The sequence below is a fragment of the Orycteropus afer genome, unplaced genomic scaffold (genome assembly GCF_000298275.1).
Source record: "Orycteropus afer afer isolate SDZICR_OR568_19922 unplaced genomic scaffold, OryAfe1.0 scaffold00039, whole genome shotgun sequence".
NCBI lineage: Eukaryota > Metazoa > Chordata > Mammalia > Tubulidentata > Orycteropodidae > Orycteropus > Orycteropus afer.
The window spans coordinates 7,427,848-7,447,334 of record NW_006921626.1 but is presented as its reverse complement, the minus strand read 5'-3'; the positions used below and the strand labels follow the sequence as shown (position 1 = coordinate 7,447,334).

General features: G+C 40.9%; 1 protein-coding gene across 1 annotated transcript in view; it reads right to left on the bottom strand.

Annotated features, from left to right (window-relative positions):
* The window catches only part of MIA3 (MIA SH3 domain ER export factor 3), a 69,790-nt gene extending 53,126 nt beyond the window's left edge, over positions 1–16,664 (bottom strand). The window contains exons 1-5 of the mRNA XM_042780419.1: positions 16,532–16,664; positions 12,775–12,908; positions 8,337–8,423; positions 2,460–5,259; positions 219–374 (exon numbers count right to left, since the gene is read on the bottom strand). Coding sequence (XP_042636353.1) covers positions 219–374; positions 2,460–5,259; positions 8,337–8,423; positions 12,775–12,908; positions 16,532–16,664 — 3,310 coding nt within the window. The remainder of the gene's footprint in view (positions 1–218; positions 375–2,459; positions 5,260–8,336; positions 8,424–12,774; positions 12,909–16,531) is intronic.
* Between the last annotated feature and the right edge of the window lie 2,823 nt (positions 16,665–19,487).

Below are 19,487 nucleotides of genomic sequence, written 5' to 3'. Positions count from 1 at the left end.
CCTTCCGAGGAGTGGCTGGTGGGTTTGAACCGCCAGCCTTCTGGTTAGCAGTCAAGTGCCTTAGGCACTATGCTACCAGAGCTCCTATATATATATATATATATATATATATATAACTAGTAGATAACTGTATTACTGCTCCCTTTGACAACAAATCTCCTAGAAGGTCTCATCTATGATATGCCTCTACTACATAGAAAAAAATGAGCAACCTTTACCTGGGTGTAAATTGTCAGTATACAACATCTGTGACACTTCTGAGTTATCTGTGTCACTAGTCACAGGTTGATACAAGTGTCTGAGTTCTTCAGGATCCTGAAGAAGATCTTCTGTGCTCCCTGGTGGGAAATAATCCTCATGTGGTGGCTGTGTCTCTATAGAAGAAAGGGATGCATTGGGCTAGCAAAGCATGATGATACTACCCATTATACCACTGACTGGCACCCCCACACTGTACAACTCCAGGATCATCTCAACACTGCCCTCCATGGTTCTGGCATTCCCAGAAGAACAATTGTTTAGGAATATAGTTTCCATTTCTTGTATCCCACTTCAGAGATAGCTAATCTACACAGTAACACTGACAAAGATACCTTTATTTCATAGTATTTCATAAATATATTTATGGTAGGAATTTGAATAATTTAACTCCCCTTGGCAAACCAATGCATGTCCACATGGATAAATGTGCAAAAGAGAATTCCAGTCAAGAACAGAAATAGAAAACATCTATTCTACACAGAAATAGCATGAATTATTTCATACTAAAGCACGTACTCATAAAGCTAATACAGAAAGAGATGTTACATACAAAAGCTGCTTGCTAAAGTGCCTTTCAAATATTTGCTTATTAACCCCAAGAGCTGAAGAGTCAGCCCTTCCCTTTGAGGCTCAGAGCATAGCCAGGGAGGAGGCCCAGTTGTATTATTGTGTATATCAAGTTGATTCCAACTCATAGTGACCCCATGTAACAGAGCAGAACTGCCCCCACAGACTAATCTTTACAGGAGTAGGTCACCAGGTCTTTTCTTCCATGGTGCCACTGATAGGTTCAAACTGCCAATCTTTTGGTTAGCAGCCAAGGCTTAACCACTGCACCATCAAGGCTCTCACAAGGAGACCCTTAGCAAAGATAAATTTCTTTGCAATATCATATTTTAGCCTGAAATTTCATTTGAATTTTGCACTCTAATCCAAAATAAATCTGCTTTGAATAAATGTAAATGTGTCCCTCTCTCCAAATTTTCAGAAAAAAAATAGCATTCTGGGAAGATAAAATTAACCTGTGGCTTTATTTTCCCCCTGGTACTCTACTAAGTGATGCAATAGTTAAGGCATTTGGTTGCTAACCAACAGGTTGGAGATTCAAACCCACACGCTGCTCCAGAGAAAAATGAAGGAGTCTGCTTCTGTTAAGATTTATAGCCTTGGAAACCCTACGGGACAGTTCTACTCTGTCCTATAGGGTTGCTATGAGTCAGAATAAACTCAATGGCAGTGTGTATTATTATTATTTTTTACATGGGACAGGGAGGTACTCTACCATATACCATCAGTTCTGGAACCTCAGAGTTTGAAAAAGCATGGGTATAGAGAATAGAGCATGGAATAGAAATCAGAAAGTTTATGTTAGTATATTAGTTTGGGGTCAACTCAATAAGTATTTATCAAATACCATCTATGTGTGAAGTGCTATCGAGGTTAGAAGGGTCCTCGTTCTAGTTCCAGCCTTGATTACTCTGAATGAAAGAGCCCTAGAGCCCAGGAGAGTTTAACTAGAGTTAGTAACTACTTCCAACAAGCAGGAAAGAACATGGCATCCACAAAGATGAAAAGTTGGGAGGAATAAAGGAACTCAAACAAGGCATCTATTTAAGTTATACCAGTCTATCTGGGTTAGAGAGCAGTTATTTAATGATTAAGAAATTGTGTTCAATAAAACCCTTTCATAATTTTACATGAAATTTGTACTTCACTCATAGCTCTACTTTGTGCTGTTTTCCTGTTTATTTCTTTTTAGATTCACTTTGAAAATGCTAACCAGTCTCAACTGTCCTAAGGAAAACAGGGTAAGGAAATTTTTACCCATGCTCCAGCCTAAAATAAAGAAGGCAGGAAGAGACATGTGACTCATTGTTATCTCTCTCCTTTAGGCACCTTGTATACTGAACAGAGATTTACACGTAAGACACTATCCTCCTGCCCACCCCTACCCTGTTTCTCAAACCCAAGTCTATAAAGCTATAAACCAAAGCAAACTCACTGCCAGCAAGTTGGATCTGACTCATAGCGAACCCTCCTTGGGTTTCTGAGGTGGTATCACTATGGAAATAGTTTGCCCACCCTTCCTTCTGAGAAGTGGCTGGTGGGTTTGAACTGCCAGCCTTCTGGTTAACAGTCAAATGCCTTAGGCACTACACTACCAGAGCTCCTTATAAAGCCATAGGCAGGTACTTTACCTTCCATAGGTCCATCCCAGCCTTCTTCTGGAGGCTGTGCCATTGCCATTGGTACAGTCTCCTCCACTGTGGAATGTGTGTACCTGACAAAATAGATCAGGTCTTGAACATCATCCAGCACGGCAGCCTCTTCTAACATGTTATTTTTCTTCATTCCTAGCTCTTTATTTTCAGTCACACGAGTATTGAGCATTTTTTCTGCCACACTCAGAATCTGTGACTCAGAAGCACGGAAGACCTTATCTAGGACTTTATCCACATCATAAGGCAGGCTTTCCTGTTGAGCTGATTTCAACTTTATTGACATTTCTTGGAACAAGGATTCCAACTCATGGACATCAAAGTACTTCCGGAACCGTTGCAAGGATTGATGTTCTTTAAAAAAGCTTCTTATTATAGGCAAGTCCTTCCCATTGTCAGTATGCTCTGGCTTCCCAGCCACACGTGAAGCCCAAGAGAAAAGGTTATCTTCAAGTTCTTCAGAAGGAGACCATTGCCCTTCTGGGTCCATGACTTTTTGTAAATCCTCATGGTCTTCTTTTGAGAGTTCATCCACCTCAAGCTTCTTTGCAGGCTGTGAGGTCTTTAGATGTTCCACTGGGTTGTCTTCCTTCAGGTAATCAGACTCTTTATTCTGAAACACTTCACCTAATTCTGGAGTCCAAAATTTTTTGGTATCAGGAAAGTCACTTACTTCAGATGGTCTTTGTGTTTTCTTATCTATAAGAGGGCTCTCTTTTTCCACCTCTATTTGAGCTGGTTCACTATATCCTGTATCTACCCCTTTGACCACAGTTCCACTTTTTCTTTCTACCTCTAAAACCATATTCATTTCTATTTTGTTTGCTCCAGTTTTTGGATCAAGATTAGTGGTAGCTCTTTCAGGGGCTTGCACATTAACATCCAGTATTCTGTCCTGAATCCCAATGTTCTTTTCTTTTAACTGTTTTGCACTTATAGCATTTTCATCCTCCAGCAGTTCTTCAGGGATGTAGTCATCACCATCTGCTTCATGCATTTCAGTAGGGAAAACTGGTACTTTCGTGCTATCAGTCTGGCCTGTTTTTTCAACTTCCTGGGTACCCTGCATTGCCTTGTGATGACCAAACTCTTGACGTGAGGTGTCCTCTTTGACTGCTTCTTCAGACAGTCTTATCTTCTCATTCATGTGTTTATTAACTGTAGCTGTCACATCCCTTTCTTGTTGCTGAGAAAGATTTCTTCCATGAAAAGGAACTTCCTCTTCCAGTTCTGTTGGCAAGCCAATTTCATCTGGAGAGGAGAATCTAGCTTGATTTTGAGTTTTAAGAACCAGCTCCTCTTTAAATTCCTCACGTTGATGTTCCACTGAAAGTGGCCCACTTACCAAAACATCTACTTCCTCTACACTTTCTTTGGATATATTGTGCTGATTGTCTCCCAAGACTGGTGCAATATCCATGGATTCTTGTTTAATTTTTTCTTCATTCATTTGATTCCCTGTAGTTTTAGGCACAGATTCACTCTCTGAACTACCTCCCAAAATGTGTTCAGTAGACTTTTCTTCATGGATCATTCTTTTCAAGAGATGAACAGCTGCTTCTTTTTGGTCATTTCCTTTGTTATCAAAGGCTGATTTTAATGTTTCTTTACCCTTCTCACCCAGCAAAGAATGAAGGGTAATGCTTTCAGTATCACCATGCACAGTCATCTCTTCTTGCTTCTTACTCTCTGTATCATCTTGTACTAGGCCCCTATTGGATTCCTGAACTTTACTGCCTGTTCCTACATTGTGAAGTTCTGTGTCCATTTCTGGATCTTTCTCACCATTTGTTTTAGACACTTCCACAATCAAAATACTATTTTCTGCATTTTTAGGATCAATAGAATCTGTTGCTGTTTGTGCTTCCTCCCATTTGCTACCTGGGATTAACACATCATCTTCTTTTTCTTCCTCTGAATTAGAACTCTCTAAATCCATCATTCCTGTTTTTTCACTTCCTGGGGCAACAGATAAGATGGTATCCCCCAAGGTAGTTAGTACATTTTTAACATCATCTCTGATGCCAGGGGGCTGAGCTACCTCAATCATATCTTCTTCATTTGACTTCCACTCTTTATCTGTTAAATACTTCTCAACTTCAGATTTTGCTGATATTTTCATATCTTCTCCATCTGTAAAGGTTAGTAACGGTAGCTCATCAAAGTTTTCTTTACTCTCCTCTTCCTCTTTCCCAACTGTGTAATATTCAGCATCTAATTCCTCATCTAAATCATCTTCTAATGAAGTAACAAGTCTAGTTGACTCATCATCTGAGACAAGTGCATCTGCAGTTGAGCCAAATTTGGTTTTCAAATCCAGAGTCATTTCTTTTTTCAAAAGTTTATAAGTAATGATCTTCTCCTGTTCATCTGAGACTTGAGAACCATTGCCAGTTTTGTTTTCACTTTCTAGAACTTTTAACTTCTCTTGCAGCATTTCCTCAAAAGGGTCAAATGAAGATTGCTCTCCCCGAGTGTGACCTGTTTGACTGTTTGCATGAGGGTGATTCTTCTGAACCTCAAAACTATCTTCTAGATCCTTGGTATTTTCAGGGAATAAACTTTCATTTTCCTCAAAATTGGTTTCTCTGGGTTCAAGTTCAGAGTCATTTTCCTCAGATGCTTCAGGAGGCTTTTTCATATGCTGAGAAGTTTGTTCTGTAGCTCTCTCAGGATCTCCAGTTGCAGAATCATACAATTCCCAAGATCCTAAAAGTTCTTCTACATTATAACTATCAAAATCATCTCTTCCCCCATCAAAACAAACAAAATCTGTCTCCTGTAAAGGAAAGGAAAACATTAGTGTGTCACTAACCAAGTGTCACAAAGCAAACTCTTCCCTATGCTAATGATGGGGATAACTCCAAATGCTTGTTTTGCTCTCCCAGGGTTTTTGTGTCCACTGGACGTGATGACTGATCTTGGACAGTAAGAGGATCAGAGGCTGGAATCTACTTTTCCTTGCCTTCCTGCTTCCATTCATCTATCTCAGGAGTACTTCTAGCTCCCACTCATTCTCTGTTCTCCAGGGGAGGAAAGACTTGTGTGGCTGGTGAATTTGGTAAGCCCATCCCTTGTTTCTCTTTCATACCTGCCTACCAGCAAGGACACAAATCCTTTTCTTCATGCTGCCAGTTTTATAGAAACGGTCCTCCTTGAGTGAGGCCTGTAGTTGGCTAGCTTTGTCTGTGGCTGTGTTAAGTCTGTCCCATTAGAGAGTGTAGTCAGAAAGCCCATTATTGCTGCACAATTGAGCTATATTCTCCAAAAAGCTTTATCAGTTAATAACAGTGACATTTCTGTCTCCATCTGCCTGACATCTAGGTCTCTTGATTTGTTCGAAACACAGTTGGGGAAAGAGAGGTGTCATTTATTGGGCCCCCCAATTTCTAGTATCTATGCCTCATGTTCTGTCACCATAATTTATCCAAGAGAAGATGGAAGTCCATCCAGCTTCTCTACCATGGTGTCCTCTAGACTCTACTCTGTTCACTCAACTGTCAAGCTCTAAATCTGCATGGATTTTCAGCTCACATTTTCCCTAGATTGTGAAAGATAAATCAGCTTAAGAAGTATCCTACTGAGATGCAGGTACATGGGAAGTAAATATTTAAAGGGACAAAGAATGGTCTCAAGGGTGTTTCTCTGATTAATTATTACCATAAGAAAAACTGGAAAACTAGATCCAGTAAGGGATACACCATAATTTAAACCAGGGTTCTGGGTAGTCACTGAGATCCACTGTCAGGACTATCTATATTCTTCCTTTCCTCCACTAATAAACAAATTGGTTCAAAAACAGTTATATACTAAGAAAAAAGTTAAAAACTAACCAAAATCATTTTCTTCTAACTAAAGTCTCACAGTATTCTGGGGAGGACTGCCCAGTAGAGATGAATAACTTCCTCTTTCAACCCCATGCATTTTCAAGCCATTTTCTTAATATTGAGGGAGCATGCAGTGAGAAAGTAGAATCCCAAACAGGTGAGGTTTCTGGGACCAATGACCTGCTGTCTCATACTCATATGCTTGGCAGGCTCTTCATTAGGAGTGACTGATAGGCAATAAGGCTGATTTTGTTATCCTCTAGCTTATCCAGGAGAAACACTAAGAATAGCAATAGCTCTGAGGCCTCACCCGTTGTGCCAGTCTCATCTAAGATTTGTGTAAACCAACAGCTTAAATGTTCTGCAGCAACTCAAAACAAAGAGCCCCTCAAAGATTTTTGAACAAAGGTGAAGTATCAAACATTGTAAACATTGAAACTCTGAGAAATTATCAGCTGGAATAAGCATCCCAGAATGCAAAATCCTTTCAGGTACAAAGCTACTTTAAGTCAGTGTACCATAGAGGAAATCTTTATAGAATGGACAGTCTTGGGACCAGACCTCATCTGAAACTTTCAGGTTCCCTTTTCCAACTCTATAACTATAATCCCTTAAATCACTAAAAAGTCTATAATAAGTTTGCATTTCTGGCCTAGTACATAATTCAGGCTTTGATTTATTTATTATGATTTATAAATACATGTATGTGTCACGTAACGTCCACAATACATTCTGTGAAATAGGACGTTATGTGATTTGGATGTTGTGCGAAACCACATTAAAACCTTATGGGGAGCTGCTGCATTGTAAATTTTGGTCAATGACATGAGACAACGTATATGTGAACTGCTGTATGAAAAATGAATTTACTCTGTAAATCTTCACCCAAATCCTAATAAATAAATAAATAAATAAATAAACCTTATGGGGGCCCACTTGTGGTTTTCCTTGTTGTTACTCCTGCTGCTGCTGCTACTATTGCTGCAACGCTGGCAGAAGCCAAGGAATGTTGCTGGCAGCAGCAGAAGCTGAAGGGCAGTGGTGGGAGCAAAATGAGAGGAGTAAGTGGGAAGGGAGAGAGTGCTCCAGCCCCACCCACTGTTCCGCCAGCCTGAGCAACAGGAGCAGCCTGGGACCACCACCACTGCCGCTGTTGCCATTGCCTGCCCTCTGGACAAAGCCAGAGAGCCTGTACCTAGAGCCATGCCCTCTGCCTCACTTGCCTGTATCCCAGTGATGCAGGTTTCTGGGTTTGGGGTCTTTAAAACCATTTAAAAAAACTCACTGCTGCCGAGTCGATTCAACTCATAGCAACCCCTCCTTGGGTTTCTGAGGCAGTATCTTTAAGGAAGTAGATTGCCCAACCTTCCTTCTGAGGAGTGGCTGGTGGGTTTGAACCACCAGCCTTCTGGTCAGCAGTCAAATGCCTTAGGCACTAGGCCACCAGAGCTCCCTTAAAACCATTAGGGGAGAATAATAAACAAAAGGTAAGATGATGTCCCTTTAAAAAAAAAAAAAATCTTCTGAGACCACAGACATATATGTGGTTGGATGTTGCCCAAACAGATTTTAAGAGCCACATACCTGTACTTAAAATGCATAACTGCTATTCAATGAGTAATTTTCAAATTGGGATACCTCCTTTTGCTTACAAAAAGAACTTATTTACCTCTTAAACTTAATAACTAGAAAGATTGAATTCTTAATTTTTTTACAGTAGCATACCACAGCCCTGTATAAGGGTAAATAGCCTGGTATAAGAATATCTCATTCAATATACTAGATAACTATCTGATTATGATATAGTGTCTCCTTTATATTCTTTTCATTCAAATGTTTCCATCCTTTCTTTCTTTAAGTAGTTTCATCCCAAATTAAAACATGATGTACAACTATTAGAATTTTTTTATTTTCCTGACCAAAACAAACAAACAAAACATTCAAACACTTTCAAAAATAGTTAAATGAATTTAACTGATGAATTTATAAGCTAATTTATAATTGAGAAAAACAGAAATGCATGACTTACATCCGTTGGAAGTTGTAGCTCTTCTTTGGTATATTTATAAACTACTTGGGTTAAATCTTTTGGAAAATATCCAAAGATACGTCCAACCTATATGAAAGAATGGGCAAAAGGGACAAGTATCAATAAAAATTCTGTATGAGAAATAAAATGAAAGATTTATTAGCAGTGAGGAGAAATACAGAGATAGATAGGTAGATAGAACTAAGATAGATACTAAAACCAAATCCACTACCATTGAGTCTATTCTGACTCATAGTGACCCAGCTGGGTTTCTAAGGCAATAAATCTTTACATAAGTATATAGCCTCATCTTCCTCCTGCAGAGCAGCTGGTGAGTTTGAACCACCAACATTCTGGTTACCAACCAAACATGCCTAACCCATTATGCCATCAGAGTACCTCGCTATTATAATTATACTGAGATTATGATTCCAATAGGAGTTAAGTATATGATACTGTGAAACTAATGTTTCTAAAACCACTGAAGTTTTCTTTCAATATTCAGCTTAATTCTAAACACAGGGCACAAAATATTAGACTTCTGAAGTAAATAAAAGATCTGCATAAGAGATGATTATTGTATGTTGTTTAATTAAAACTGCAAATCAAAGCTGGGTAGAACTACAATTCCAGATAACCACCAGCAAGAATTTACCTGGATATTTCACTGCAATACTCATAAACCAGTCCTTATAAATCTTTCTTAAACCACCAAACTTCCAAGAAAATAAGTAAAAAGAACATAAAATTTCTGAAATGTATGACCACTACAACAAAAGGCAAATATTTCTTGATATTAGATAATGTACTAGCTTTTTAAAAAACCATATTTACAGGTATTTTGATGGAAAATAAAATGGCAATGTAATTCATAGTCATCTATACACCAAGCTTCAGTTTCATGCAAATTAAAACCTCTGAAGAAAATAATGCCGTTCATCTTCAGCCCTTAACAACTGAGGTATAAAAACTGTATCCTCTTAGGAAACAAACTGTCTTTTAGTAGCTACTGTCTGAAAGAGAGAGTAGCTTTCTTCCCAATCATTAAAAAAGGAGACTGCTATATGGATGAAATATACAAAAGGACAAAGAGGTCATCATCTTATCACTATCTATAAACTGTCCCCATTCATGAGTGCTCTGTTCTATCTGGCCACTGTCTGAAAACCAGTATCAGTAGTAGAAAACTGCCATGAAGATTAGATAAGGTAGGGTAATTCAAAAGTGCCTTATTGGCAGTTGACATCTGAAAATCTAAGAAATCAGAAAAGGCTTCTTAAGACACAGAAACAAGAATCATTTTGAAAACTAAGCAAGAGAATAGTTAATTTCCTAATGTATAAGGCTCAAGAAATGAGAGGTAAAACTGAGGAAAAGATATTTTCCCTTCTGAGGAAAATTTCATTAAGGACAATCTAGTGGCTAAGACACTTGCCTGCTAACCAGACGGCTGGCGGTTCAAACCCACCAGCCACTCCTGGAAGGAAGGTTGGGCAATCCTACTTCCGTAGTGATACTGCCTCGGAAACCCAAGGAGGGGTCGCTATGAGTCAGGTTTGACTTGACGGCACATAACAACAACAACAACAGAGAAGGGAAAGAAATCAGAGATGTTTGAAGAAAGGAAATACATTTATCTTTGTTTAAGCTTTGTCCATTGAGACCATAGTTCACATAAAACTCCATATTTATAAACTGGGTGTTGTCCCATTTCTTATGGTCTCACAAAAAATGTTGCACAGTCCTGGGCCCTCATGACTGAAAGTTATCTTTATGTCCAACTATTCAGTCAATACTTGATTTTGTTCCTGTATAGCATCCTTGCCAAGGAATTACTGATTTGATGTTAAAAAAAGTAGAATATTGCTTCAAGAGAACAAATTCTACTTACGCTATCAAGTTAAATGTAAATAAGTATCCTTGTGCTATAAGACACAGTCCCTTCCATTACCAAGCTTTTGATTTTATCGGGAGCTCTGGTAGCATAGTGGCTAAAGGCAATTGACTGCTAACCAGAAGGCTGGCGGTTCAAACCCACCAGCCACTCCTCAGAAGGAAGATGGGGCAATCTATTTCCATAGTGATACTGCCTTGGAAACCCAAGGAGGGGTTGCTATGAGTCGGGTCCAACTTGACGGCACATAACAATAATAAAAGTCTCTGGGTGGTATGAGTTTTGTGCTTGGCCACTAACCGAAAGGTTGGCAGTTTGAACCTCCCAGTAGTACCATGGTAGAAAGGCCTGTCAATCTGCTTCCATAAAGATTATAGCCAAGAAAATCCTATGGAACAGTTTTACTCTCTAACACATAGGGTTGCCATGAATTGGAATCAATTTGAGACCAATGAATTTAAAAGACATAACTAACTACAAGGGAGTAAAAGTGAATGACACATGAGCACTGTAAGCAAAGTGCCACCTAAACATTGTCAGACAGCAGAGATGGGTACTGTAGGCAGTGCTTCCCCAAGAATGCAGAATGATAGTTAGGAACTCAAAGATAGGCAAGATTTCTAGAGGTTAAAAATATGGTCATAAGCAAAATGTGTGGTGGTAGGAAAACACGTTAACTTTATTTATACAGACACTGAGAGATGAAGAACAGAAAAAGAACCATTATATGAAAAATGCAGTCTCAGTCTAAGAAAAAATAATTTCCAAGATAAAGATTATCAAGAAATCATGTTTGACAGACTTGAAAGAAACAGAATAGATTCTTCTTTGTATGGAGTGATTCAGTGAGAATTCTGCCTAAAGACAAGGGCTGTTGTACCTGACCGCTTTGACTTTTTGAGATTCTGCCCTAGGAATCTAGAGCACCAACAAAATGACTCTATTTTTCCATATGGGGGTATCACAAGCCTTATTTTCTGCTGTTTGCTTTTCTCTTAAGAGAAAACTTACATAGTTTGGACTGGGTATTTCTCTATGTTTAGGCAACCCAGTGGACTTAAGGATACTTCCTACTTTAAGTAAATGAACAGTCCACACACCACACTTCTTAAATCATAAAGGATAATTGGTCTCCTCTCATCTGGAGCAAAGAAGAATGAAGAAAAGCAAAGTCATTTGGAAACAATTAGTCCAAACATAGGATGGACTGTGAGGACCTCAGCCTTCACAACCTGGAGATTAGAACTAGATGGAGCCCAGCTACCAGTACCAATTACTTGGAAAGAGATCAAAATTGGAGATCCTGGATAGCATGGGAGGGAAAATGTGAAACAAAACTAAAAAAATACAAAAATGACCAGAATTACTGGTCAGACCTGAGACTATGGCCCTGGGTTATCCACTGGGCCTAGAAGTAGACTCACTTCCATGGACTGGCTCTCAGCCCAACAGTTGAAAGACCTACAAGCAGAACATCTACCCCAGGTAGATGTACCCACCTACCCTAGGGAGATGCACTCCTTGGATCAGTCAGCCATGAGACATCAGAGAGGCAGCATTCACACCGAGGGAAAGTGGATAAGAAGGGTACAGGGAAAGGGCAGTCACAGGCAGGAGAGAGGTGTAGAGCTATTTATGGTTGGGGATTGTAGTTGGGCTGTGAAATCAAATGTGCAGCAACCGTTGAGAGTAAAACAAATCTGCTTTGTAAATTCACACACAAACCACAATAAAAAAATTTAATAATAATAATTAAAAAAAAAAACAAACAGGACAATACACTCATAAGCCCCTCAATTAGGCCACTCTGACTGAATCTCCTCATTATAAATAAACATCAAAGCATGAAGCATTCACTGATTTCCATGTCTGGTATCAGGGCATCTATGAAACTAGCTGGAAACAGAGCTCCTGGGAAGCTTCCAGGAGCAGATGTCTGAAAAGCAGAAAAAGGATGACCAGAAAGTTGCTAAAAGCCAACAAACAGGAAAGCGCAAAGTACAAAGAGCATTTTGCTTTTCTGACACACTACTTTTGTAATAGTACAAATGATAACACTATTCCCATGTAATTACAGAAAATAAAATACATATAAAAGCAACTGTAAACTTGTATGCCTGAAACACTATCTTGCACAGAGTTTACAGGAGTTAGTCCAATGCCTATGAATCCCGTTAAAATAAGAGTTCCTTCCTTTTTGAAGCAATGAGATTAAGAATTTTCAGGTTTTCATCATTTTAACCTTTATTATGTATGGAATATCCATGGCTGGTAAGACCTAGAACTTGCTGTTGAGGCGCAATAATTGAGGCACAATAGCTAGAATCAGTTCAATTCTGTTTAAGAAATCTGCTCAACTTTCAGTAGGTTGAACCCAGTAGATCTGATACCTACTGGGACATGCAGCCATTTTCTTTTTTCAATGTAGCAGAGAGTGTCAGGTTAACCCCTTCAAAAACCCCAAGAAATACAGTTACTTAAATTTATAGTGCAAAACAGGCCAATAAAAAGTGAGAAAATAAGGTATGTGAAATTTTTACTTACACTTCCAGCCCAAATTTCAGGTGATATCCCTGCTAGTTTATAGTAGACATATACAGAATCACCTTTTTTAAAATTCACAAAACGACAGTCTGGGCCTATGAAATCTTCTAGTGCTTCACTTCGATACATTAACACTGTATAAAAGAGAAAAAAATTAACCAAATATCAGGACTTAAATTTTATTGTCCACAATGTTTTAAGGGGAAATATAAGAAACCACTATAAACAATCAAGTTTCTCCTGTACTCTATAGAATCAGTTTCAGTTTATATTCTCAAAGTATCTAAAATCCTTAGAGCTTTATTTTTATAGGAGCCTCTGGGTAGCAGCTAGTTAACAAGCTTAGCTGCTAACTGAAAAGTTGGAGGTTCAAGTCTATCCAGAATCACCCAAAGGCATCTAGGAAGAAAGGCTTGGCAATCTACTTCTAAGAAATCAGTCGTTGAAAACCCTACAGAGCACAGTTCTACTCTGACAGACATGGGGTCACCATGAGTAGGAGCTAACTCGATGGCAACTGGTAACTGGCTATTGTTATATATCACAATGTGCCCTACAGACAGAGGACAGGAAAAACTTTTCCCTTTATTCTGTATGAATGATGGTGAAAAGCAAAGTGCAATGTATCCAGCAGCACACATGGCTGATCTCAGGTAAAAGCTCTTGGTTCCCTGTATAACCCTCTAATCCTCAATCTTTGCTGTTCCCTAATTATAAAAAGCATCATTTTGCTAATAGGTAAACCCAAGAACAGACTCTGGATGGTATAAATATGAGTGCATGTAGAAGTAATAGCTGGGAAGAGCACTCTAGAACCCCCAAGGGGTCAATTAAATTGAACTAACCACTAAAAGGCACTACTTCTAAGTGGCTGTAACAGTGACAGCAGTAAACATTGTCAATTTCATTTGCAGCTGAGTCCTCTATATACACTATCTGAATAAATTAATGGGAAAGGATACCACACCATATTATAGATCCAATTATAAAACAACAAAGCAGTATTTTCTGAAAGTAAAATGTTGACTTTATTTAACATTAAGATTTCAAAACAAAGGAAAAAATACTCTTGGTGGCATAGTGCCTAAGGCATTTGACTGCTAACCAGAAGGCTGGCAGTTCAAACCCACCAGTCACTCCTCAGAAGGAAGGTTGGGCAAACTACTTCCGTAGTGATACTGCCTTGGAAACCCAAGGAGGGGTCGCTATGAGTCGGATCCGACTCAATGGCAGTGCATTGTGTTATAAACAAAATCAAAAGTGGACATAATGTGTGGAAGGGACAGAGCAAAACTGTGAGAATAGGTCAGTTACCTTAAGTCTTAAAATGCAGGACTTAAATCACACTTTAAGTTCAAGTCTACCCAGAATCACCCAAAGGTATCTAGGAAGAAAGGCTTGGCAATCTACTTCTAAAAAATCTGTCAGATTTTTTAGATCAGAAACTAGTAGAAACTTTTTTGTGTGATAAATACACTTTCTGATGTAAAACAAAACAGACAATAAGTGAATTTATATAGCACAAAAAAAGGATGCAGTGGACGTGCTTTTTCTAAAAGTTAATTAACAAAAAATACCCTTTTAATGACAGAATCAATAATGGAAGGCATGCTGAAATCAAGGGAAAAACTTTTTTTGAGGTAGTACAGATTTTGATACAATTATGTGGGGCACACGTGTTCCAAGTAGATAGACTCTGATAATAGAACAGACTCACGCAGTTATACAGGTCTCTGCCAGGTAGTAGCATACTACAACTGAGAGAAAGCTTCCCAAAAAACCTAAGAGGTTGATAATGTTGGTGGGCCATATATGTCCCATGGCTCACAAAAGGATTAAATAAGTATTCAAGGAACAAAAATACAGATTTGGAGGGGGTTGTTTGCTTTCTGAAACTAAAATCTGATTATTTTAACACGTCAGCATTCTAATTCAGATATAATTGGGTGAGAGACAAGGCTGACAATTTAAGGTTTGAGAGTCCTATCAGAATTGGAAAGGCAGTGTTACTCTTGTTACCCTCAGAATAGATCTTTGAAGATTTACAGTAATACATTGATGACCATATAATATGAGCTGTGGAACACCTATTTGAAAAGCACACAAGCACACCTTACATGCAACACCTTATTGAACCCTATACAACACAGCACAGACCCAGGCCCTGCTTGTGCTGCTGCCTGTTGTGTTTGGTCACACCTGTTTGTATACACACCATTTCTCGTTACATTACTACAACTGTGGGCCCTTCCAACACCATTTCTTACTACTGAAGACATATCAGTGATGTGATTCTCCACATAATTTTATATTAAGGAATCCCGTTAGGAGAGTGCTTGAAAGCAAATATTCAACCCTGCTTGCTAATAGCCTGGTTTTGCTCTGAGAAAACTGAAGAAAGTAGTTGTTTGTGGAAGTTGTGCTGCTATTAGTGTGTTGATTTACATCGGCTCTAGGGTAACCTCTAAAAATGATTTAACACAAATTAGAAATCATCTCCTTTCTACTTTCTTTAATGGTGTTGTACCTACTAAACCCACTGTCATCCAGTGGATTCCAACTCATAGTGACCCTATAGAACTGAGCAGAACTGCCTCACCTTTCTCCAGCGTAGAAGCTGGTGGGTTCCGCGGATCTTTTGGTTAGCAGCCAAATACTTCAATCACTACGAATTCTTCAACTTACAAAATTTGTTTTTGAGTAACACTAATTTGAATATAAGTAATAAACTGCAGGCTTGTTGGCCTGTTCAGAATGAATATTTTTGTATAGGTATTGCTTACAATTTATGAACTACCATTTCTGCGGCTGTTGTCACTAAGTCCTGGTCCAGTAAACACAGGAAGGGATTCCAACAACACAAGTGGCTAAGGCTAAAACTGGTTTGGTTTATAAGATCCTTTAAGTATTTATTACCATTACTTTAATAACCCTCTTCATCTGAGTCTGAAGATCTCTGTCCTCCACACCGCCCCCAATCTGGGACTGGGGAAAATTCCGCTTCCTGGGCACAGAGAGGCAGCTATCTATACCAGGTGGCCGATGCAGATCCTCCACCTACTCCAAGAGAAAGATTTTGGCCTTCCTGCTGCCCTGACAGTATGCAAGGAGACCTCCATGGACAGAAATGATAGGATTGAGGCAGAGTCGGGGCGGAGACATTGGAATACACTGCGTGGAGTCGGGGCTCGTCCCAAACCTAAACTCCAATCGCTGTGACAGGCAGTATGAGCCCCAAACCCCAGTAAGGCAGAACAGCGCAGGGACTGCGCCAGTGCGCCCTTTCTGAGACTCAGCATCAACCTGCCACTAGGAATGCTCCCACCAGCCCTTACAGCATCTGCCCCCGCAACTGCGCCGACCGAGGCCCCCGCAGCGGGGACAGGAAAGCTCCCTAGTGCAACGTGGGTAGCCCAGGGCATGGGGCGCACAGCCCTATCTCCTCTCCGAGCCGTGTTGAACTGGGTGGAGGGCGACTGGGGGCCATCCTGACACCCACCTCAGTCAGAAAAGGAAAGATAAAATGCGGGCAACAAGTGGGAGATGCAGCCCTCCACAATCAGGACCCGCTGGCAGCAGCGCCGGCAGAAAGCAGGACAGAAACGAAAGGATCAGCGGCTAAACCAGGGCTCGCCCACTTCCGCGCTCGGCAAGCGCGGCTAGCGACCCCCTCGCCCCGCCCGCTGGCTGCCGATCCCCTGCCCCAAAGGCATCGCGTAGACCCCTGGTCCGCGCCTCGCTAGACAAGCGCACTCACTGCTGCATTCCTCATCTGCGCAGAGTTTGTACTCGGAAAAGCGCCGGCTCGGGCTGGGGTCTGGTTGACCCGACATCCAATAGGGCAGCCAGACCAGGAACAGCCACAAGAGCAGCCCCAGCGCCGCAGCCATGTTGTGGTCAACTCTTGTGAGTCGGTGAAGCCGAGGCTAGGGCGGCACGGGAGGCGGTGCCGGGGGCGGAGCGGAGGGCGGGAAGGTTGGGGGCCGAGAGGGGCGGGAAGATCGGGGGTGGAAAGGGGCGGGATGGTTGAGGACGGAGAGGGGTGGGAGGGGCTTCTTTTTAGCCTGGGTTCGGAATTGATGTGTCCGCGGGGTCTCACGGAGAAATTGAAGGAAGACCTGGAGTAGGAGGACTGGGAGCTCAGTCCCTCCCGAGGCCTTCTCCTCTAGTCTCTGCCTCGGCAACTGGAACTTTATATAGCCTCTCCTTTGACCAATCACCTGCCTTTGCTGGGACCCCCCATTGTCAACGCTCCGCGCGACGTCATTCGCCTCGCGCCTCTCTGTGCACATTTGAATACCTCAACGTTATGCCATCCCAACAGATCTTTTCTTGAAGGAATCCTTTCGTAGCTTTTGATTTGTGGTCCTTACCAAAACAGCTCACCCCTACCCCTTCTTGGTTTGGTACCTCCTTTACCGAACTACCAAATCCCACTCACGGTTAGTTAGTCTCTGGCCCCAGGGTTCTTTTCGGGTTTTTGTGACTCCCATCCCCGCCCCCAGATGCCATTTGATTAAGGGAAAGGACTAGTGGATTAGGGATGTAAATTAGAGGCTAGGGCCTGCTTGGTCTTTATTTGAGCCTTTGGGGTGGAAGTGGCCAGTACCTCGCCTCTATCCTCCCTTACCTAGCTGAGATATAGCTATTCCTTGGTCTTTGTCTTTAAGGGATGTTGTTGTTATGTGCCCTCGAGTCGGACCCGACTCATAGCGAGCCCTCCTTGGGTTTCTGAGGCAGTATCACTACGGAAGTAGGATTGCCCAACCTTCCTTCCGAGGAGTGGCTGGTGGGTTTGAACCGCCAGCTTTCTGGTTAGCAGTCAAGTGCTTTAGCCACTATGCTACCAGAGCTCCTTGTCTTTAAGGGAAGAAGTAATTAAATTCAACCCAAATTTGCTGAGCTTTCATTTTATGCCAGATCCTGGACAAAGCGCTAGAGTGAAGAGGGTGGAAGAAGAGGTCAAAAGATATTCTGGCCCTCCTCTAAAGAAGCCCACAATTTAGTAAAAACCAATCAGTATAAAAACGATGATGTAATCTACGAGTAGAGAAAGGCGATGGGTGTTGCAAATGGTTAAACACTAAGCTGCTAACCAAAAGGTTGGCAATTTCACCATGCTGAAAGGAATCATAACAGGAGATCCTGGATAGAATGGGAGAAAAATGTGGAACAAATCTCAAAATAATAATAATAATAATACAAGGCCAGGGTTACTAGTCTGATAAGACTGGTGGAACCCCAACACTATGTGGCCCTTAATCACCCTTCAGGCCCAGAAATGAACTCAATCCTGTGGCTCAACTTTCAGCCATATAATAGGTCTGTGAGGTGAACAATAACACCAGGAAGGTATGCACTTAATAGAACAACCATACATAGGAGATTAAAAGTGCAGCATTTGCCCAAGTTAGAGCTCAGAAGGCAGGAATAGATAGGAAAGAAGGCCAAAGGGAAATAGTGACCACAGGGAGGAGGTGGAAGAATGCTGCCACATTGTGAGTTGTAATCAATGTTGTGAAACGAAATGTATATGAACGGTTTAATGGAAAACCAATTTACTGTGAACTTTCACCCAAATCATGATTTTTAAAAATATATTTTTTTAAAAAAAAAGCCATTTCAAACCCACTCAGAGATGCCTCAGAAGTTAAGCCTGATAATCTTCTTCCAAAAGGTCACAGCCTTGAAAACCTATGGTGTGCAGTTCTACTTTGCACACTTGGGCTCACTATGAGTTGAAATTGACTTCATGGAAAATAATAACAACAACTTCTATTGAAGGGCAGCCACCACTCCTCTGTCAATGGAGGATTGTGTGTTGCTATGGTGCTAAAAAGCTTTCAGTTTCTAGACTAAGGACTAGGAAGAAACCTGGTGATGTACTTCAGAAAATCACTGAAAATAAACAAACCTTATGCCTTTCATGGATGCAAAGTCCAGGAGATCCTGACCAGACAGTAGTCCAATCCTGTTGTGCTTGGACGGGTCATGTTTTGACTCCTGATGTTTAATAACAACTTTTATTGAGTGCTTTCTTTATAAACAGGTGCTATTCCAAAATATTTATGTGTATAAAATCTGTTTGTCCTTGCACAATAAAACCAGTTGTGATGGAGTCTACGTCAACTCGTGGCAACACCATATATGTCAGAGTGGAACTGTGCTCCATAGGGTATTCAATGGCCGAGTGTCAGGACTTTTCTTCTGAAGCACCTCTGGGTGGGCTCTGACCTCCAACCTTTCAGTTAGCAGCCAAGTGAATCAACCATTTGCATCATCCAAGGACTCCCCTTATATAATAGTACCTCACAGTAATAGATCCTATTATTATCCCCATTTTTTTGTTGTTAGATGCCATTGATTTAGTTTCAACTCATAGTGGCCCTCTGCACAACAGAAAGAAACACTGCCCCATCGTGTACCCTCCTCACAATCATTGTCAGGCTTGAACCCATCGTCGCAGCTACTGTACCAGGCTATCTTGTTGAGGGTCTTTCCCCTATTCACTGACATTCTGCTTTACCTAGTATAATGTCCTTCTCCAGGGAATGGTACCTTCTGACAACATGTTGTTGTTGTTGTTGTTATGTGCCGTCGAGTCGGACCCGACTCATGTGACCCCTCCTTGGGTTTCCGAGGCAGTATCACTATGGAAGTAGATTGCCCCATCTTCCTTCTGAGGAGTGGCTGGTGGGTTTGAACCACCAGCC